This window comes from Biomphalaria glabrata, chromosome 6, assembly GCF_947242115.1.
Source record: "Biomphalaria glabrata chromosome 6, xgBioGlab47.1, whole genome shotgun sequence".
Lineage (NCBI taxonomy): Eukaryota > Metazoa > Mollusca > Gastropoda > Planorbidae > Biomphalaria > Biomphalaria glabrata.
The window spans coordinates 32,070,701-32,092,870 of record NC_074716.1 but is presented as its reverse complement, the minus strand read 5'-3'; the positions used below and the strand labels follow the sequence as shown (position 1 = coordinate 32,092,870).

General features: G+C 33.4%; 1 protein-coding gene across 9 annotated transcripts in view; it reads left to right on the top strand.

Moving 5' to 3' along the window:
* LOC106051307 (centrosome-associated protein 350-like) overlaps positions 1-22,170 on the top strand; it is a 44,127-nt gene that overhangs the window by 12,368 nt on the left and 9,589 nt on the right. For 7 of the 9 annotated variants that reach the window (XM_056033006.1, XM_056033003.1, XM_056033005.1 and 4 more), the window contains 12 exons: positions 19-569; positions 9,823-9,997; positions 11,196-11,727; positions 12,919-13,140; positions 14,039-14,176; positions 14,385-14,505; positions 15,601-15,804; positions 17,555-17,752; positions 18,348-18,522; positions 19,057-19,202; positions 20,260-20,449; positions 21,158-21,733. In XM_056033006.1, the coding sequence (XP_055888981.1) occupies positions 19-569; positions 9,823-9,997; positions 11,196-11,727; positions 12,919-13,140; positions 14,039-14,176; positions 14,385-14,505; positions 15,601-15,804; positions 17,555-17,752; positions 18,348-18,522; positions 19,057-19,202; positions 20,260-20,449; positions 21,158-21,733 (3,228 nt within the window). Of the gene's footprint in view, positions 1-18; positions 570-9,503; positions 9,637-9,822; positions 9,998-10,287; positions 10,435-11,195; positions 11,728-12,918; positions 13,141-14,038; positions 14,177-14,384; positions 14,506-15,600; positions 15,805-17,554; positions 17,753-18,347; positions 18,523-19,056; positions 19,203-20,259; positions 20,450-21,157; positions 21,734-22,170 lie in introns of those variants that run through there. The other 2 variants (XM_056033009.1, XM_056033010.1) reach the window with 2 other exon arrangements.

Sequence of the window (22,170 nt, the reverse complement as noted above, 5' to 3'; positions counted from 1 at the left end):
TTTTATTTTTCTGTACAGCTTCCGTTGATCCCCAGCCTGCAGATTGGACTAGACCTTATAGTCCTAACGAAGTCTGCACAGAAGATGATCCGCTAATCCAAAGCTTCAAGATTGGAACTGACCAGGTAACGGAGGAAGACGAGGTGGACAACTTCTTTTTGCCACAAGAAAACAAAGCCAGACAACCGAAGAGTTCAGATTCAGACCAGGGGGACGAAAGTGTTCATTCAGCGTCACATAACGCGCACATAGATCTGGATTTAGAACTTGATCATCCACTGACCACAAAGCCAGACCAAGGTCAGAGTCGGGACACCACGGCTTCAGGGTCGCCACACTCACGCTCCCCGTCGCATGACAGGGCTGATCCCACCGAGGAGAATATATCGACCCTCTTGGATCACTTCCTGCAAGACGACGCCCATCGAGAAGGAATGTTAGCCGACACCGAAACGACAGACGGTGCGACATCCACCCCAGCACCCTCGTCTGCCCTGTGTAAATATCGCTGGTCAAAAACTATCAGCACAAAAAGTTCCGAAGTAGGATTTTATTCTTCACTAGCCACGGTATGACTAAATGTTTTTTTTTTCAACTAAGTGTAATGTATTTCAAACTGTCCTTCAGTAGAATAATAATACTAATCATTACATTAATAGCAATAATAGCTAGTCATATTATCCAAAAAATATCTATCATCTATCTATCTATCTATCTATCTATCTATCTATCTATCTATCTATCTATTTATCTATCTATCTATCTATCTATCTATCTATCTATCTATCTATCTATCTATCTATCTATCAATCTATCTGTCTATCTATCTATTTATCTATCTATCTATCTTTCTTTCTATCTATCTATTTATCTATCTATCTATCTTTCTTTCTATCTATCTATCTATCTATTAATCTATCCATTTATCTATCTATCTATCCATTATCTATCTATCTATCTATCTATCTATCTATTATCTATTCATCTATCTTACAATAATATAATGGCAATGTCTTTAGTTACGAAGATTAAAGGGGAGTGAGTGCAATGTTATAGTTTCACTGTGCAGAACCAGTTGTGACCTGCATATTTTTCCACCTCTATGTACAGGCTAAATATGCAATGTTTACAAAACTTTTGAAAGTCAATTTCTGATCATTTTTGTCTAGTTTATTGACCTCTCAACTAAAGAAAACATTAAGAAACTGGAACAGACACTAAATAGAGCAGTGAGATTCATAACAAACGAATATTCACATTTGACTAGAGTAACACCTTTAGTAAAATCACTAAATTTAGAAAGCCTTCAGGACAGAAGACTCAAAAGTAAAGTAGCAATTATACATAAAACACTGAACCATAATCTTCAAATACAAAAACAAAATTTAATAAAATACTCTGAAAGACACAAAGGTAAAGGCACATTCCTCGTCCCATATGCTAGGACAAATTTGTACAAATGCTCCTTCTTCCCTAGTGCTATTAGAGCATGGAATGGGTTGCCTGAGCTAGCCAGGAAAACCAGTGACTTGGCAGAATTTAAGTCATTGGTTAATATGCATGTCTAAATGCATGACGAGTAGGAAGTAATCATCTTCTTTTTTGAAGTAACGTCCGTATTATATAAGATATGATAAGATAATTCGAAGTGACCCTTTTGTATCAAGAGCTTATAAGACTTTAGATGTTTGTATTAAAGAAGAAAGTAAATAGGCCCTTATTAAATTCCTCAAAGGCCCTTATTAAATTCTTAACATTTCTTACCTCCCACAATTCCCCCTCCTCCGAAAAAAAACTGGTTTCACCCATGTATAAATCTACTCAAAGTATATAAAACTCTAATTTGGTGATACATATCCAGATATGGTAATACTAAAAGAGAGTAGTCTGAACTAGAATGCTGGATCTAGTTTGAGACATGCAGTACACACCGGCTATACCCGTTGATTTGTTCCCATGCTTTATTTTGTTTATTATAGCCGTTTTTATTTATTTATTTTGTAATTGTAATAAACTGGCCATATTTTAACGATCGATGTCACATTCTTTTTCTCGCCCATGAATTAATGTATCTCTGTTTTGAATGTATCTCTGTTTTTAACGTATCTCTGTTTTGAATGTATCTCTGTTTTGAATGTATCTCTGTTTTTAACGTATCTCTGTTTTGAATGTATCTCTGTTTTTAACGTATCTCTGTTTTGAATGTATCTCTGTTTTTAATGTATCTCTGTTTTTAATGTATCTCTGTTTTTAACGTATCTCTGTTTTGAATTTATCTCTGTTTTTAATGTATCTCTGTTTTTAACGTATCTCTGTTTTGAATGTATCTCTGTTTTTAATGTATCTCTGTTTTTAATGTATCTCTGTTTTTAACGTATCTCTGTTTTGAATTTATCTCTGTTTTTAATGTATCTCTGTTTTTAACGTATCTCTGTTTTGAATGTATCTCTGTTTTTAATGTATCTCTGTTTTTAATGTATCTCTGTTTTGAATGTATCTCTGTTTTGAATGTATCTCTGTTTTTAACGTATCTCTGTTTTTAATGTATCTTTGTTTTGAATGTATCTCTGCTTTTAAAGTATCTCTGTTTTGAATGTATCTCTGTTTTTAACGTATCTCTGTTTTGAATGTATCTCTGTTTTTAACGTATCTCTGTTTTTAATGTATCTCTGTTTTTAATGTATCTCTGTTTTTAATGTATCTCTGTTTTGAATGTATCTCTGTTTTTAATGTATCTCTGTTTTTAATGTATCTCTGTTTTTAAAGTATCTCTGTTTTGAACGTATCTTATTTTTGAATGTATCTCTGTTTTTAACGTATCTCTGTTTTGAATGTATCTCTGTTTTTAACGTATCTCTGTTTTGAATGTATCTCTGTTTTGAATGTATCTCTGTTTTTAACGTATCTCTGTTTTGAATGTATCTCTGTTTTTAACATATCTCTGTTTTTAATGTATCTCTGTTTTGAATGTATCTCTGTTTTTAACGTATCTCTGTTTTGAATGTATCTCTGTTTTTAATGTATCTCTGTTTTGAATGTAGCTCTGTTTTGAATGTATCTCTGTTTTTAATGTATCTCTGTTTTGAATGTATCTCTGTTTTGAATGTATCTCTGTTTTTAATGTATCTCTGTTTTTAATGTATCTCTGTTTTTAATGTATCTCTGTTTTTAATGTATCTCTGTTTTGAATGTATCTCTGTTTTTAACGTATCTCTGTTTTTAATGTATCTCTGTTTTGAATGTATCTCTGTTTTTAACGTATCTCTGTTTTGAATGTATCTCTGTTTTGAATGTATCTCTGTTTTGAATGTATCTACTTTTTGAATGTATCTCTGTTTTGAATGTATCTCTGTTTTGAATGTATCTCTGTTTTGAATGTATCTCTGTTTTGAATGTATCTCTGTTTTGAATGTATCTCTGTTTTTAATGTATCTCTGTTTTGAATGTATCTCTGTTTTGAATGTATCTCTGTTACAAGGAAATGTCCAGCTCTTTCTTTTCTTCTCTCCCTATCTCCCTTTTTTTTTTTTCGCAAACTGGAACCCCAGTTTTGTTTTGTTTTGTTTTTTAACCTGCCCATCGGAATTTCTCTCACTTTTGACTTCTGACCCCAACACATTAACGCACTCATATTTTTGCCCCGTTAATTCTAGTAGCCCTTTTATTTATCCTCACATAAAACGGTGCGCAAAATTTTATTTTTTGAACGCTTTAGTAAATATAATCGGGAATTTCCACTGATGTGTGTTCAAGGTAAAGATCCTCTTTGTACTAAATTTAATTTTAATAGTATTATATAATTTTAAAAAATTATATCGGTCAAAACACAGTTTTCCTTGTATGGCCAATTAGCTAGTAATTCTTTTCCCAACAATATCCATAAACTTTCAAATTTTCTATAAAAAAATCCTTAGAGCCGTTGTTTTTTTTTTATATATATATTACTGGTAGTTGATAATAGGAATTGTAAAAAAAAAAATCAACTTAATTGTAAGACTCTGTCAATAAAGACAAACACGGATTTAAAAAAAATAATTTTAATACTTTTTTTTCTTACTATTTTTGTGGTGTCTAGTACTCGTCTAAGAACACTTATCAGATACTTGGATCGTATTTATGACTTTTATGTAGGTAGCGCTTGGATCAATCGAGATACACTATCTACCTCTTCAGTTTAGATATCAAAAACATAAAAGTGTTATTCAAATGACCATTTCCCCCGTCGTCCTTCCCTTGCTCATGATCGATTGAGGTGCAACGTTGTTTTTGTTTGTTTTACAGTATTCATTAACATGCACATAAAGTATTTTGATATAAAGTAAAAGGTAATGTATGATGCATGAGATACAAACAGGATTACGTGTACGCTAATAGGTTACATGTACACACATGTGTAAACTACGAGGATTTTGGAAATCGTACAAAAAAGCTATCTACAACTTGCGTAACCCAGTAGCGTAGCAAGGGATTTGGGGGCCCTGGGGGAGGATTGATCTTTCTAGGGGCCCCTGCATTTTGGCATTCGACATCGTGACATGAAATAATGTAGGCCACTTAAAAATATATAGGTCTAAATTCCAATTGGTACAGTTTATAAGTAAAATTAACAAAAAAATAATCATTAAGACTCTGTTCATGAATAATACCGTTGTTTATTGGCGAGATAGTGCACAAGTGACAAATCTCAATTCATATCGTCTCACGACGTGCTTTCTGTGCTAAGGCAAGTTGGCGCCTAAGCTGGTCGATGAAGTGTTTCCGTGGAGCACCTCTGTTACGTTGACCACCTTTTGGCTTACCAAAAAAGACAGCCTTTGGCATACGTTCATCTCCCATACGGGATACGTGCCCTGCCCAGCGTAACTGTCGGACCATAAGAAGTTCCTCTATACTGTCCATATCGGCGTTCGCAAGGATATTGCTGTTTGTAGTGCGGTCTTGCCACCTGTCACGATTTATGATAGTGGTAGATGTCACGTTGAAGATTATCTTGATCTATATCGCACTATCAATGATTGTGGTTGCCGAGGATTCAGAAATCGTCAGTTGATAAGATGATCATCTAGAAGTTGCTAGTTGATAAGAGAATCATCTAGAAGTTGCCAGTTGATAAGAGGATCATCTAGAAGTTACCAGTTGATAAGAGGATCATCTAGAAGTTGCCAGTTGATAAGATGATCATCTAGAAGTTACTAGTTGACAAGACAATCTAAGTATACTATTATATATTCAATGAAGAAACTTCTCTTCTACTAAAACAAATACTTTAATTCAAAACTAGGAAAAGCTATTCACAAATAATTACAATTGTTAAATGTACTTAAATAGAATAAACGATCTACACTCTAATATAATTATGGCTTCTTTCTTGAGTTCTAACACAAGACTCTAGTACATGTTCTCTCTAACAAGTTCTGCACAAGACTGGCTGTAATATCTCTCAGCTTACAAAACTTTGGGCGTTTTGTCATGTGACTAAATATCTCTTTGCAGCTTGGTCAAAATCTGACCAATAAATGCAGCTCAATATACAATAATTAATATTTCAAACCAATCACATTTATTTCAAAACATCATTTAGTTGCGTGATAGAAAATCCCGAGCCAACTGAGCTAGTCGGCAGACCTTGGGCGGCTAAATATAGATACAGTGTACGTGACACCACCATATGTCCATGATAGAGCACAAGCATCTTTGGTGAAAGTAGAATGTAAGGTGTATGTATTTCTTGTATAGGAATCATAGACATGTGACCAATTTCGATGAACTTTCCTTAGATAATAATCTTAGGATGTGTAAAGGTGCCTTATAACAAGAGAGTTTACCAGAATTTGTTCAATGAGGCTTCTTAATATAGATATAACTATTTAAACTGCATAGAGGCTATTTATAATATAACAAAACAAAAACAAACAAAAAAACTGTACAAAAAATCCGAGCAAAGTCGTGTAAAAACATACCTAATATTTCTATAAAATAAACATATAATTGGTGTTTACACTTTACCATTTGAAAACCTCACGAATTTAACTAACAGTAATCACAGGAGATTAAATTGCTTCTACCTTTTAAATACATTTATGGGCTAATTAAATCTCTTTATCTAATTTGGTGACTAGCTTTTCTATATTCAATTTTGAGGTGTTTTTTTTTTTAACTAATTCATAGCTTTTCACCAATCGTAACTCGTTTTAACTGTTTTATGATATAGTTAATTTAACTTGATCTTGAAGTAGTGCTCACTCGTTACTCGTGTTACCAAGTGTCAAGTCAAATAGCATTGGCTTGATGCTCACATTTCTTTTTTTCTTTTTAGCAGTTCAGGGGGTGGGGAACGTATACAAACAAGGAGAAACGATTTGTTACATTTGGTCGTGTGGTTATCAGGTTCAATGTTTAATTTTTTAAAATCTTTTTAAAAAAAGAATGTGGCGTGTGTGGCAGGCCTAAGGAAATAGGTATGACAGTAGACTACTCGTTACTCTGAGTCGTTACGTGACCTACAAAAAAACAGTCTTCAAAAATGTTGTCAAGATATTATTTTTTGAACATTTAGAATGTCAATTACTGCTTCTAAATCCGATATTTCGATGGCATTAACAATATAATGCTCAATTGAACTCTGACATAACACACTACAATCAACTTCTTCACACATACATACACACACACACACACCACTAGCGGATCCAGAACTTTGGAGTGGGGGGGGCGATTTTTTTCCAAACCCTAACCCTAACGCCCAGTAAACCCTAACCCTACGCATAAACGTGCATACAGAGCGCGCGCACACACACACGCACACACACACACATATATATGTGTATATATATATATATATATATATATATATATATATATATATATATATATATATATATATATATATATATATATAAATATGAGAATAAAAAAAGCAGCATTTCTCAATCTTCGGCGAAAAACAAAACAACTGGGACAGCGCTATAAGGTTCTCTGGTGAAGTTCGGGGCGAAGCGTTTTCTTGCTTTTTTCACTGCAGAAACGCATTCTCCTGACAAGTACAGCACATTATTCATCAATGGAATACGGGGCGAAGCCCCGACGCCAAAAGCGTTTTCTTGCATTCTTCATTGCAGAAACGCATTCTCCTGACATCTACAACTCATTACCCATAAATGAAGTTCGGGGCGAAGCCCCGACGCCAAAAGCCTTGTCTTGCATTCTTCTCTGCAGAAACGCATTCTCCTTACATCTACAACTCATTACCCATAAATGAAGTTCGGGGCGAAGCCCCGACGCCAAAAGCCTTGTCTTGCATTCTTCTCTGCAGAAACGCATTCTCCTTACATCTACAACTCGTTACCCATAAATGAAGTTCGGGGCGAAGCCCCGACGCCAAAAGCGTTTTCTTGCATTCTTCTGTGCAGAAACGCATTCTCCTGACATCTACAACTCATTACCCATAAATGAAGATCGGGGCGAAGCCCCGACGCCAAAAGCGTTTTCTTGCATTATTCATTGCAGAAACGCTTTCTCCTGACCTGAAGCACATTATTCATACAATTAAAAAACGACCTTTCGAATAATGTTGTACTTGAAAAATATTCTAATTTGAATTTATAGGCCCATAATACATTGCAAATAAAACCGATTTGTTCCTTGAAAAGATAGGATACCCCACGTTTTTAGATTTTTGCTTTGAGGATCGCCGCCGAAAAAAAACTTATTCGATAAATAGTATTCATGAAAACTATGGTATAAATTGTGAGTTATAGTCCCAAATTTTTTTAGCTAGAAAAATATCAGATTGAGTAAAGGTTGGGAAAAGGTGACTATGAAACTATTATTTGAGTTTAGAACTCATCTCAATCATGACTCTTATACTGAAAAATTTCATTTGAATTCTAACTTTTCCAATGCAAAGTCTTTCTTAAAATACTTATGATAACTTCATGTGAAATTACAAAAACTCTGTCTGGAAATGGGAATGGCGGTAGAGTGAAAACGATTAATCCTCTCTCCTTTACTAATTTCTGCTAAAGATTGCATTTGGCATTAAAGAATAGGTATGGGGCGACTCGATATAAGAATTTAATTTATAGTATATATAAATTATATTAGTGACAGATTTTTTTAATTTTGTAATTTCTTAACTATAATACAAAAAGAAAAAGTATTGATTTGTCCGATGTGGGAAATGCGATTGCATGTATCGCCCCTCCCACCTGGTACAACCCTTTTTCATTTAAATTTACTAATGATACAATTTGAGATTAGAGTGTGGTACGACATATTTACAATGGGTCACATATCAATACGTAGTTTATATTATATAACTAATTTTATTCAAAAACTATGATTCTCCACAAAAATAGGACCGCCCCCCCCCCAGCACTCAGAGGGCTAGAGTGGGGAGGGCAGTACATGCAATCGCCCCCCCCCCCTCACCCCACCATAAAGGGAGCGACATAATATAAAATTTATATATTAATTCAACTAATTTTGTTCACAAACTATGATTTCTCCATAGAAACGGACCGCCCCCCCCCCCACTCAAAGGTTTAGGTGGGAAGGGCAGAAGAGGTATTCGTCCCCCCCCCCCCACCAATCGGCAAACAAGGAACGACATAATATAAAGATCGGTTAAAATATCAATAACAAGTTACAAGGCTATAGATATTTGATTGATTTGTTAGGAGGCTGTGAATTCTACCAATAAATTGGACCGCCCCCCCACTCGAAAGTGTAGGGGGGGGCGGGATTGATACCATCGCCCCCTCCCGACCCCACCAAATCGGCCAATATACTAGAGGGGGGGGCGAAATAATCTAAAAATAGGTTGAAATATAAATAATTAGTATATATTTTTAACATAAGTAATAAATTCGATTACAAATTGTGTGAATCCTATACTAAAGTTCGTCCGCCCCCCCTTCGGGGGGGGGGGGGGGGTCGGCCGAGTGGGGGGGGCGATCGCCCCTACCGCCCCCCCCCTGGATCCGCCAGTGACACACACACACAATCAACACTATTAGTTCGCTCCATTTGTCCGTAAGACGTTCTGTGTGTGTGTGTGTGTGTGTGTGTATTGAATGGTAATAAAACTTAGAAGCCGTGTTGTGTTCTTAGTAATTTAAGCCGTCAAAGAATCCCCAGTTAAATCCAGCACATATAACACTAACCTGTATGTTATTGATAACTTTAAAAAAGAATGTAAAAACGAATGGGGCTAAAATGATCTGGTTGTAGGCTACCGTGTTAACGTGGGGTTGCAAGTCGCAATAATAAAGAAATAAAAGGCATAATAATTGCATTTTTTTTTTATTTAATTGCCCTACATTTGCCCTTAAACCGGGTCAAGAGCAGGCTTTAATATTAAGGAGTATATATATATATATTATATATATATATATATATTATATATATATATATATATATATATTATATAAGATTATTTGTTATTCCAAATATAGACCTATTTGAGTAAGGTGAGTTACATACTATAGGGATCTATAAATGGGGAGGAAAAAGCCGAGTTGGTGACGAAGGCTAAGGTGTGAATATATTCTATCAATATTGGGGCTTACTACAACAAAGAAATTTTAATATCATAAGAAGTCGTCAACAGAAGGAATCGATTCTAAAAATTGTTTGGTAAGAAGGAGTGCTCAAGGAACAAATTTTACCAATAGCAGTCGCATGTAGACTACTATTATAGCCAATGCAGTCAGAGACTTTGATCAATAAAATGTAGTGATAAGTAATAGCATTGCTGTCTTCTAATTTGTTAATCATATTTTTTTATGTTCTTTTAAAATATAAATAAAATGTTTCACTCAGGGAGAGGCGGTTTCGTTGAAATGGGACGAGAACTCACAAGCGTATTACTCAGATAACGTCAGAATTACATGCGGAGATCATCAAGGCAGTTTAGTGGTCGATGGGAACATCTATCCCGTAGAAGAGTTCTCTGTAAAGAGCTACACATTTGAAGTTGATCTTTACATGAAAGATGGTAAGATAACATTTTAGTACGTGTGGACTAAATATTGATAAACGTATATTAGTCCTATATGATTTATGTTGTATTGTTTTCATAATATATTATCTATATTTGTTATTTATTTATTTACTTTAAAACAACTATTATTGTATGATTATTATAATCATTTAAATAATGGTAATGTCTTGGATTCATTTTGCGAATATGAAAAAAAAAGGGGTTGGGAGATTAACTTTTAACACAAATGAGTTACCTTAACAACTTGTTTACCTTGCTTGTTGTCACACTCTAATCAGTCTAATGAAGATCTTACATCAAATTATGATCAATGTTGATTTAGATCTAGAAATTGATAATTTTTACATTAGAAATATACTTAATACGATCTAGATCTAATTTTGCTATCTGATCTATAAAGGCTGCGTTGCCTACATCTATATAATTTTAAGGTACATCCAGCCCTGCTTGTTACTGTCACTGTATCTTTGAATTGTGAAGGCAGGGTCACGAGGGTCACATCTGCATTTATTTTAATTTTCCCTAAATTGATTTATCTGATAATTTATCATAAATTTATGAAGTAGAAGTCTCACCTGAAGTACAATTTTTATCTATAATTTCTTTCATATTAGATCTATATGGTCTTAGATAACAATAAATTATAGTCATTTTTTCAAAATTCATTTAAATTGTTATGGCATGATTAGGAATTAGAAGTAGATCTAGTTATTTGTTTCATAAAAAGGGAACGTTTTGACATAGAGACAATGTGACTAGTAGGTTTTGAGGAAGAATATCAAAATATAAACAGATGAAAACAGAATACTTTTGAGAGACGCAGTTTTACGGACGTAGAGATTTAGCTTGATGACATTTGACGGTTCCCATCATTATTATTAAACTTCTTGTTCACCTTTTCCTAACTGCGTCAACTAACTTATATTGTTGGCCTTTGGCATGTGTTATTTGATTTTGTTATTTGAGTGTTATTTTGACTTATCTGCATAAGACACAGTGTGGAAGCGTGTAACAAAAAAAACATCCATTTCTTAGCCTTGTCATCTATTTTCCTAGTGGTTCTACTTCTGATATTGTTATATATTTAATCTGCATGTTTTTGTTATACCAGATATTATTGTTTAAAAACAATAAAAAAGAAAAAAAAAAAAGTTTTCAATGTGTTAATTTCTTTTTTTTTTTTTTGTTTCAGATATTCTCAATGAAAATGCTATAAATGTTGATAGGAAATTGATTACTGGAAATTCCCCTAGTCTCATTTCCAATCAAGAAACCAACTCTAATACTAAATATGAAGATCTAGTGTGGCAACACTTGGGGGGAAGAGATAAGATGAATAGCACAGTCGATGGAATGGAGCCCCAGCCTTATTTATCATCAATGAAAAGAGATTCCCCCATTGGAGATGTAGACTCAGGGAAATTTTATGAATTCTCTTCAGTGAGAACAAACTTTGACAAAGAGAACACTGACAAATACACTGATGGACTTAAACAGCATAGGAGAGATTCAGTAGAAAAAGCATATTCTACAGACTCGGAAGTAAAAAAATATGATCTTGTAGAAGATATTTTAAGCAGGCCTCCATCTGTGCCGCTTTCAAGAAATGGAGAAACTACAACATTAAAAAGGGCAAACAGTTTTAGTGGGTCAAGATCATCATCTGGAACACCAGCTCTTTACAACACCCAACCAGAGACTGCCAATCAAAATTTTAATAATGAGTAAGTTTAGTATATGAATGGACATTTTCGATTTCATACTTAGTAGATCCATCTTATTTTATAAATCACAGAAATTCCTTCAAAAAAGAAAATTATAACATGTAACCATTCTTATTTTAAATTATAAATCCTAGTCAAAACCATTGTAATTTATTTTATTAAATAAAGGATGAATAAGCATTTTAAAACTGAAATATGATTGTAGGCCCCTATATATTTATATATATACAGTGCTTCTTTTGTAAAAAAAAAATAGCTGCCGGTACTCAGTGATGGATTGCCTAACTTTTAACTACTAATTAATTAATAATAAATGTAAAAGTAATAATTTTTTCCACCACTTTCCAAAAAGGTGCGGGAAGCTGTACCGGTGCGTACCATCACAAAAAAAAAGCACTATAAATATATATATGCAGCTACTTACACTTACAACCTCAAATTCTTATGTGCTTTAAAAATTATTGGTATTAAGGATGATATACATTTTTTATTAAAAATATCCTGAAGATCTAAAAATTATGAAAATAATTGGATCAGCCTTCTGTTGTGAAATGACTATGGTTCATCTTGAACACTTTTTCATATGGCTGTGAAGCTCTATTTTGTAGAGACACTTTCTTCCACATATATTGCATGTCAAGGTGGCTTTCGCTTTGGTGGTAGAGGAGCTTGTCATTTTCCGTGTGGCACGCTTTTCTTCAAGAATCGAGGCCCATGTTTTCTCGCTGTCTGTAGCTTTCTTGGCCACTGTCTCTCTCCAACTACTGCAGTCTAAGGCTATCTCTTCCCAATGGTCAGTATCAATGTTTACTGATTTTAAATCCCTTTTTATCACATCAACATAATGGAGGTGGGGGCAACCAGTTTTTCTTGAGCCAGGCGTAAGTTGCCCATACAGAATGATTTTCGGGATGCGATTGTCCTCCATCCGGCAAACAATTTGAGTTATCAATATGTTTGACCAACACTGATTCAGTGACTTTTGTTTGGTAACCTTTAAGCTTAAACTAATTCAAAATACTGAAGTTAGATCAAACGCTAATTACAATTTACAAAAGTAACCCTATTATTATATGCAGGAACATTGGTCAGTATACGCTGAAAATATATTCTTGCTACAAGACTTCTATATTGATTCAGCCTACAAAGCAAGTGAATGTATGTTTTTAAAAGTATATTTGTTTTCAATAGCCCAATGTCACTGAGTAACAGACCCTTTGCCACCTTGAGATCCGATAGTAGAACTGAGCTCTCCAACTTTGATATTGGAAAACAGTCACCACTACCTGAACAAAGGATTTCCCCATCCCAGAGTCAGATGCCTGCAAGAGACAACACAGCCTCTCAGTGGTCTAAGAGCTCCTCGGGTCGATCAACACCACAAAAGGACTTACTAGTAGATCCTGTCAAGCAGTAAATAATATTTTTTTTAATCATTATAATTTTATTATGAATTTTTTGTTAGCATTTTTCAATGAAAATAACAAAACACCAAAGGTCTGATGGCTGAAATACAAGTGAAAAGGCAACAGCTCATAGAAGCACATAAATACTTTATTAACATTTGGACAGATTCAAACTAAAAGTGCTGGCTAGAATATCTTATCAACCGAAGCTTTGACCAAGCTAAATGGGCATTGATGTGACAAAAAAAACTATCTTTTCATCCATTGCAATAAAATGTAAATTTATTATCTTACATGGTTCTGAAGTACTTAAAGGTCTGAACTATGTCAAGGCTCTCCTCAACTGCTGAAACAATATTCTTTTCTTTCTTTTCCTTTCAGAAGTTGATAATCATTTCATTTTTTGTGACATTCAATATTTAAAAATTTTCATAACAGCATTTTTCGATGTTGTTTAATTCTCTTAGATATATTTATATAAGAGTTCTTTGATGGCTAACTTTGTCAAGGAACATAAAGATTGAACTATCTGATTAAAGATCATTAGTATGTAAAATGTACCACACAATGGTGATGTCACAGCCCCTTGTGAATTCTGTCCTTTCTGAAATAAAATTCATAAAAGCATCAAGACAATGGGTTTACTATTGTTGAATGCTATTATAAAAAAAAAAAAATTTAATAAGGCTTTGTATTGAATTATCTATCACTTTATTATTTTAAGTCTTTGCAATAAGGCTACAATGTGAATTCTTCAGTTATAAACCAGAATTTATTCAATTTTACACCTTTTCAAAATCATTATTGATTCTGAATTGACAATGATATATTAATTTTTCTTCCTTAAAGTTTTTTTTATTTGTAATTACATGTTAATTGAATGTCTTGGTTGCTTTGGAACTCAGGTATCCTGAAAGGAGTTCATCTCAGCTATCAAGCAGACCACCCAGTAATGCTAACAGCAGAAGCACCAGTAGAACCACCAGTGTCATCAGTATGGGCAGTGAGCAGGAACTAGCCCAATATATGACAAACAACATTAGGTATATTTGTCTATAAACATCTGTAATGTAAAAATGTTTTATCTAGCGGTTATAACATTTGACAGCCAGTACAAATATATTTGAAAAGCATACTCCTCACAAAGTCTTTACTATTCTGATCGCTAACTTTGTAGTTCATGTGCTTACTTGCATTCATAATTATATATTTTGATTCATAACACATATTGTCTATTGTCCATTGTTTCAGAGACAAGCCAATGACTATGGGTAGCTCTAGTCTTACCAATGACTTCTTAAAAGATTCACTGATCACAAGAGGGGAAGACAGAGCTGCAAGCCTTCCTAACTATCAACAACAACTACAATCAGTGAGTTAGCAAGTGAAAGTGAAATATTTCTGAAAGACCTTTTCACCATTGGCATTTCATTAAAGACCTTTTCACCATTGGCATTTAATTAAAGACCTTTTCACCATTGGCATTTCATTTTTCAAATATGTTTGTGTTATGAACATTTTTACAAGAAAAATCACCCTGATATCTAATGTTAATGTTAAAAATGGATTGTGGTGGCCCTTTTAAAAATCACTTGTTTGCCAAAATAATTCTGGAATCGCAAAAGAGTTTGAATTTTCGTTCTAGATTTGAGTGTGTCCCAGAATCCACCAAACTCTGATACGCCATATTCCATTTAGATTCCCCTTCCCCACCTTCTCTATTTCTTATCCACCTGTTTTGTTCTTATGTCTGATGGTAAACGAGGGTATCAATGACCAGAGAAGGTCTATGGTAGTGTTATGATTGAAGGAGGCCATATGTCAAGCTGTTTTTACTTTCCCTTGACTTTCCCATTGGGTTGGAATCTCGAACAATTCAGAAGCTCAAAATCCCTGTCTTTTTTGGGGGGCTTAAAAAATATGACACCCCAGTTCACAAGTCAAGCACTTTACTATTTGACCACCATTTTATTTGGTAAGAGTAATTGGAAGATGAACATGATGCTAACTGCATGGAACCCATGTGAACTATTAGTCAAAAGAAGTGCTGCATTTGACTGTTTTTTTCATCACCCAAGAATCTTATTGTTTTACAACCTTTGTCAATTTTTAAAATTAAGAGGACATATTTCTAGTGTGTTCACTATTGTTAAGAAAAATTGTGTGGCTAGCACAATGATCTTCCTGCTTTTCCTTTTTATAATTATAAAGTCTGCCTTCAAATTCTGAAATAAGCTTCTATGCATCTTTTCTGTTTCCCTTTTGAATTTAAATGCTTGAATTAATTTCTTCTTTTTTTAATTGCTATTAAAGTGTCAAAGAATAAAATAAAATAAAAATATTGGCATTACAATTATAGAAAAAACTTTAGTTAATCTTTTTTTTAACTATAATCATGCTTTAGTTTTTTAATGATTCTACTTTAGCAAGTCTTAATGTGTTTTTTATTCTCTCCCCCTACTTCCAGTTTAAATTGGATGGAAGAAGTGTTACCCCTGACAATAAAATCAGAGTTCCCCCAACTGACATCTCTACATTTAGAAATGGACTAGTCACTGAAAGAATGGAGGATGTTTTAGGTAGAGCTAGCAGCCAGTCCAGTATCAGCACTGTGTCCAGGGGAAGCAGTCGCAATGCCACACCAGTTGCTTCAGATTATGGTGTCAGAGATGTACATTTTTTTTCTTATTCATTAATTTGAAAATTTTTTTGAAAAATGACTACCTTTGAGTACATATTATAGGAAAAAATAAAAACACATACTCAAGTTTAAAAAAAAAAAGTAGCACATGTCAATACACAGAAACTAATTATTGTAGTGACAATAGACACCTGGGGGTGTTTCTATGAACATAACATAAGTTTATTTACATAAAATTAAAATATAAAAATTTAAATGTACTATATAAAACAGCAATATGAATTAGTTCAGTTATGCAAAATTACAAAAGAAAAATGTATACTTGAATAGAGAACAGAATAAAATAATGTACTCTACATAACATCCAACGTTTGTCATTATTGTTGTAGTAACTCAATGATCTGGAAGTATATGGCTGTACATGTATCTGTTTATCAAATGTTTATCATGCTGCAATCTCTAGTTCCTCACGTGTTGAGTCATACCTACTCTCTTTACCTTCTTGACTATACAGTCATATCCAATATACATGGTTTCAAGGTGGGCAAAGAAAGCGCTTCAGGGACACCCTCAAAGCTTCTCTGAAGGCGTTCAGCATAGACCCTGGCACCTGGGAGACAGGCGCACGACAGAGCATCATGGCGTCACGCTGTGAAAACTGGCGCACAGGTTGCTGAGGAAAAAAGAACAACGCAGGCAGAAGAAAAACGCCAGAAAATAAAAGCAAGACAAATGACACTAGCTCCAGCTGGAATAACCTGCCCAGTGTGCAGCCGAACATTCCAGGCTCACATAGGTCTCACCAGCCACATGAGGAGGCATAAAACCCCAGTGCAAAGCCCTCAGCCCCCTGGATGACAAAGTGGTCATCATCGAACCACGATGGACGAACTATAGATATAGATAGATAGACATGGTTTCAAGCCACACTGACACTAAAACAATAGTATAGTAATTCAAACAATTAAACAATTGCCTACAATTCTAGCCATCCAATATCTTAAGAGAAAAAATACAATGAACATACAATAAAAGTGGATAGATGACAAGGGTTTTCAACAACAACATCTGATATTAGACTAAATAGTACTTAATCAATAACATGACCTCCTCTTACAAGTTACAGGCTACTTGCCCTCTCTATACACATTACACACTGGTCATTCTAGCAAACCAAAACATTGAGGAGTCATTCACAACTGAGGTCCATTGGAGTCTCCAAGGCAAAAAGTCACAATAAACAGACAAAAAAAATTAAGTATAAGTGCCAGCACACAATTTCATTTATTAAAAGAAAAATTTTCTAACAGTCGTTCCATGGACTGTGCTATTCATCTTTTTACCCCCCTCCCTCCAAATGTTGCCACACTAGATCTTCATATTTAGTTTTAGAGTTGATTTCTTGATTGGAAATGAGACATGGGGAATTTCCAAAAATCAATTTCTTATCTTCTTCTTGTCTAGTTGTCTTGTATTCATAAGTGAATCACTATTATTTATATCTGTTTGATTAGAGGCATAGTATTATTAATTGAATATTGTGTAAATGAGTTATGGTTTGGGTTAAGTTTAAGTTAAAGATTGATATTACAGTCAGAGTGTAATTTATAATTCTTCATGAAAGTAAACTAAAGTTTCTGATCATTTAATGCAATTTTTTGTTGTTTTTGTCTTCTCTTTTGGAAATGTCTCTGTGTGAAGAACTCCCATTCAATTTCACAATTATTTTTTCATTTGTTTTAAAGAACTTATCTAAATTATTTTTCTTCATTTTATTTAGGCTAATGCAGTTAAAATTCAGGAGCTTGAGGCTTCAGTCAATAACCTTAGAAAACTTTTGACCAATCGTGAAACAGAAGTACATTCACTAGTTGCACAAGTTGCTGACTTAAAAGATATCAACCGTTCACTCAGAGAAGATCTGGAGCATAAAAGTCAAAGGCAAACACCAACGTCTATTGTTCAGGACTCTTTGGAGGTTAGCCTTGTGCAACATCTTCAATCTTTATAGTTTTAAGTAAAATAATTATTTCTTTTGGCATGTATTACTGTTTTAGATGAAGCAGTTTTTATTAGTCCTTCATTCTAAACTTTGACATAATGCATTCATAATCAGGTCAAATTTTTTAAAATAATTAAAGCTTAAAACACTTGCTATTAAAATTAATTATAAGTGTAATAGTGGAACAGATACATTGTAGACAATTTGAAAGGAATAATTTTATTTCATTACCATCAACGACAAGCAAATACAGTGAAAAGAGAATCTTAATTGACCACCTAGAAGACTATGGCATTGTCAGGGGTGGTTGCAGCAAATATTTAATTCAAAGCTTGGTCTGTGTAGCCACATGAAATACTGCACTGTTCTTTAATCTTTGGACTTGAAGTCATACTTAATTATTTGAAGAGCTTTATGTTCTTAAAGCTTTATGAACATAAGTATTAGACTAGTAGATAAAAAAAATTTGTATTGCCAGGAAAACATCAACTTTCTATTTAAAATGGATAATTTATTTTTTATTAGAATCTTAATGCTGATTTACTAATACTTAATATTTTTTTTTACTCAGTATAAGCAGCTCCAACGAGAGAAAGAAATTTTAGCGGGTGAAATAGTGATCTTGAGAGATCAAGTTGAACGTCTAGGCAGAGGGCATCAAAATTCTGGAAGTGGCCGAAACTCATCCAGTTCTGGTATCACAGATTACAGTCCCAACAGTCCCCATGTATTGCAGAGAAAAATAGGTGAGAAAGAAAAATGAATATAAATTTTCACATTATTTAGTAAAAAGTGCATTGGCAACTATTTCATATATATCATAGTGTGACATATTATCTTCAACTTTGATGGTTAATCATTGGCATACTGATGACTTTTAAACACTGTCACTTGATTAGCTCTAGTCTATCTTAAACTTTGATGGTTAATCATTGGCATACTGATGACTTTTAAACACTGTCACTTGATTAGCTCTAGTCCTCTGCTTTCTGCGAATGTTCCTCTCTCATCCATGATATCATATTTTAATGCCAAATTTATTGCCAAGTAATTTACCCATACAGTGAAAATTCCTTCAGTAACAGTGATATTTAAACTTACATCTAGACTAAAGATTTTTTTTTAAATTTTTTTTTTGTTGATTTGAGAGTAACATCTAGTCTCAGATATGAATTAATTAAACAATTGTTTATAAAAGTAGAACAGAAACTATTTCAATTCAAAGATAACATCCTGCTCTATATTTAGTTTGATAAAATTCTATTTAATGTATCGGCCAGCGGATATGGAGGCACATATGAAAGATCTACAGGAAGTGACAGAGTCAACAACAGCGAGCTTAGTCAGAGCAGAAGAAAAGTTAAAACACCTTGAGGAAGAAAACCGGGAACTTAAAGCCAGGAATTCAGGTCACTTTGATATGCAGGTACTTTTACAGTCATCATTATCAGTTATATGTTGTAATTATTTAGTTCAATTGTTAGTCAATTACCTGCTCCTTGTTACTCTGAACAGCCAGCATTCTTCAAAACTCTCCGACGTAATCCTTTGTCAATATTATTTGATGAATGTCATGATGCTAATTTTAGGATGCTCATAGGCTTGTCATTCATAAGCAAGTCAGTGATCTTTTGTTACTTTTGTTGCTCATTGCACTCCAGATGATCATGGGTTTTCCCTATCATTTTGGGGCCTTCAGTTAAGAGCAAACCTAAAATTATTGGGGTTGAGCATTCTAGATATTTCTTGTGCCCACCATAAATGACAACTTTAATTCTTTTTAGGCAATTTTGATGGGACAAATATAGTCAGTTATTTTCATTTTCATATTTTTGTTTCACTGACGTACACATTTTCTGTGTATTAGGCTTTTATATCTGCACCGTCTTATAGAAAGTTCATTGGTTTTCCTAGTATAAATATTTATAATTTTTGGAAATGTTACATTTGTCTGATCACTTTGTCTGAACACATCAAAAATATGTAACTCCTTTATTGTCAACATTCTAAGTTTATGAAATCTTAAAACTTGATTTTAGTACTAGCTTGAGTTGCTAGACACATGTTTTTTTTTGTTTTTTTTTTTGTGATTTTGATGCACAAATTAGACATTTAATAAAATAAATATATATATATGTATATATGTGTGTTTAAGTTGGCTGCCTGGTCATGTGGTGTGTGCTCTGGACTTTCCTCTCGATGGTCCCAATATCAAACGCTGCATGCCACTATTCATTCACCCTACACTGGGAAATTTGGGCAAAACAAAAAACAAACAGAATCCTGAAAGAAACATAAAAAGAATATCTATATTTAATTATAACAGTTCTCTTCTAGCAGTATGTCTTTACTTTAGCTTTGGCTATATCATGCTCAAATGCCAGGAGACTTGACTTAAATACACTTATATAATTTAAACAAAACATTTCCACATCCATGTGTGTGTGTGTGTTAAAGTACTAAGTAATTTCGTACACCAACAGGGCAGCAATGACGTTTTGAACTTGAGGGTAGAAATGAGAGCTTTGAGAGAAGATTACAGAAGTTTAAAAGAAAGAAATTTGCAATTAACTGAGGAAAATATGAGACTATTGGAAGGGAAAGAACCCAAGCATAAAGATAGAGATCATGTCTCAACTAATGGGTCTAAAAGTAGTAGTACTTACAAATCAGGTATTTACAAATGTATTTATATTTTATTTTACTAAAAATTATTAGTTTTCATGATAGTAATCCCTACAAAAATATAATTGTGAATTTGGGTTTTATATTTTAATTTTATTATCAAATTTCTTTTTTTTTTAACTTATATATATTTTACATGCTATAGCTCAGTATTAGTAATAGGACAATATTATATAGGATTCACATTTCATTGGAACTCCAAATCTACATCACTTGCAGTTATCTCACTTGTAACGATCATTTCTCTTTGGTTCCTGTTAATATTTCTGTTGGTAAAGGAGTTCATCTAGTGTACTCTTTATCTGAGTGACTTCTATAGAAAAATTTAAATGGTTTTTTTTTTTGGCTCTTAATATGAAATGAAAATTCAAAAAGCTGATTTCTAGCTAAAAGGAAAATGAAAATCAGAATAATTTCGGCTATGGTTTTTAATTTCTACATAATTTAAATGTAGCATATTTTGAATCTACTTTAATTTTTTAAAAATTTAATCTAAATGTTTGTTAGAAAATTCCAATACAGTTCTTTTTATACATGTATTTATCAAGAAACTATTTATTTATGTTTTTGGAGTCAGGCATGTCATTTTACAGATGCTTTTTTTTTTTTTTTTTTTTTGTTAAACATCTTTCATTATCATTTCCCTGGTAAATAAAATCTATTGAAATATTTATTTTGTTACCAACTTGTTTTCAGACCTAGGCTCTAGACATGTCCAAGACTATATTCATTCTAACTATAAAGTAGAACAAGCAGAGCCCACCTTCTCACTGGGAACTGACAAATCAAGCTATTTCAACTCCTCAACATCTAGGAACTTGAGTGATAGAGAGTCTCGACAACCTACTCACACTCACAGCTATGAAACTGACAGAAAATACTCTGACCCTAACAGACTACTCCAACAACGAAACACCATAGAATCTACCAAGTTACGACCTCAAGCCAAAGACACCAAGCCATCTGACTACCTTAAACACGGGCTCAGCTATCCAGACAGATCCAGACCAGATGGAGAGGTCTCTGAGAAATTGTATACTGACAAATATCTTAAAAGGTCTGATGATCCCAGAGACAAAGAAGTGGCCAGCTCTTACCTGGACAAGCATTATGCTGCCCTCAAGGAAGGAGAACTAGCATCCGATGTACGTCACAGAGATAGCTATGAGGATAAACCAAAGGAGGATAAGTACAAATATAGGCAAGATAGTTCAACTGATGTAGATGTCAGGCTATCTAGTAAACAGCTGGCTGGACCAATCAACTCAAAAGGTTTGCCTGATTTTTAACACTTTGCTTTTAGTTCTTCTACTTTAAACATTTTGATGAGAGCTGTTTTAAAACTTACATGCAAGTTTTATTTAACTTTTCATTTATTTTTAAAAATCTACAAATGCATCGTACATTTTTTTCTATTTTTTAACTTTGTGTAGCTGGCACGGGTCTATCTATCATCATATTTTTATCATTTTTTTTTATGTAACCCAAATCTTAGACATAATATATTTAAAATATTCTAAAGTATTGAATAAAGTTTCTAGTTCTTTCCAGATGTAGAAAACAATTTGAAACCATTTTAAATAAATCTTAATATTTTAGATTTTTTTTTTTATGAAATTGAAAGATCAAAGTACAAGCAGTTAAGTTAAAATGTTGAAAAATGCAAGTTGAAATGTTGAAAAATGCAGAAAAATGAACATAATATAGTT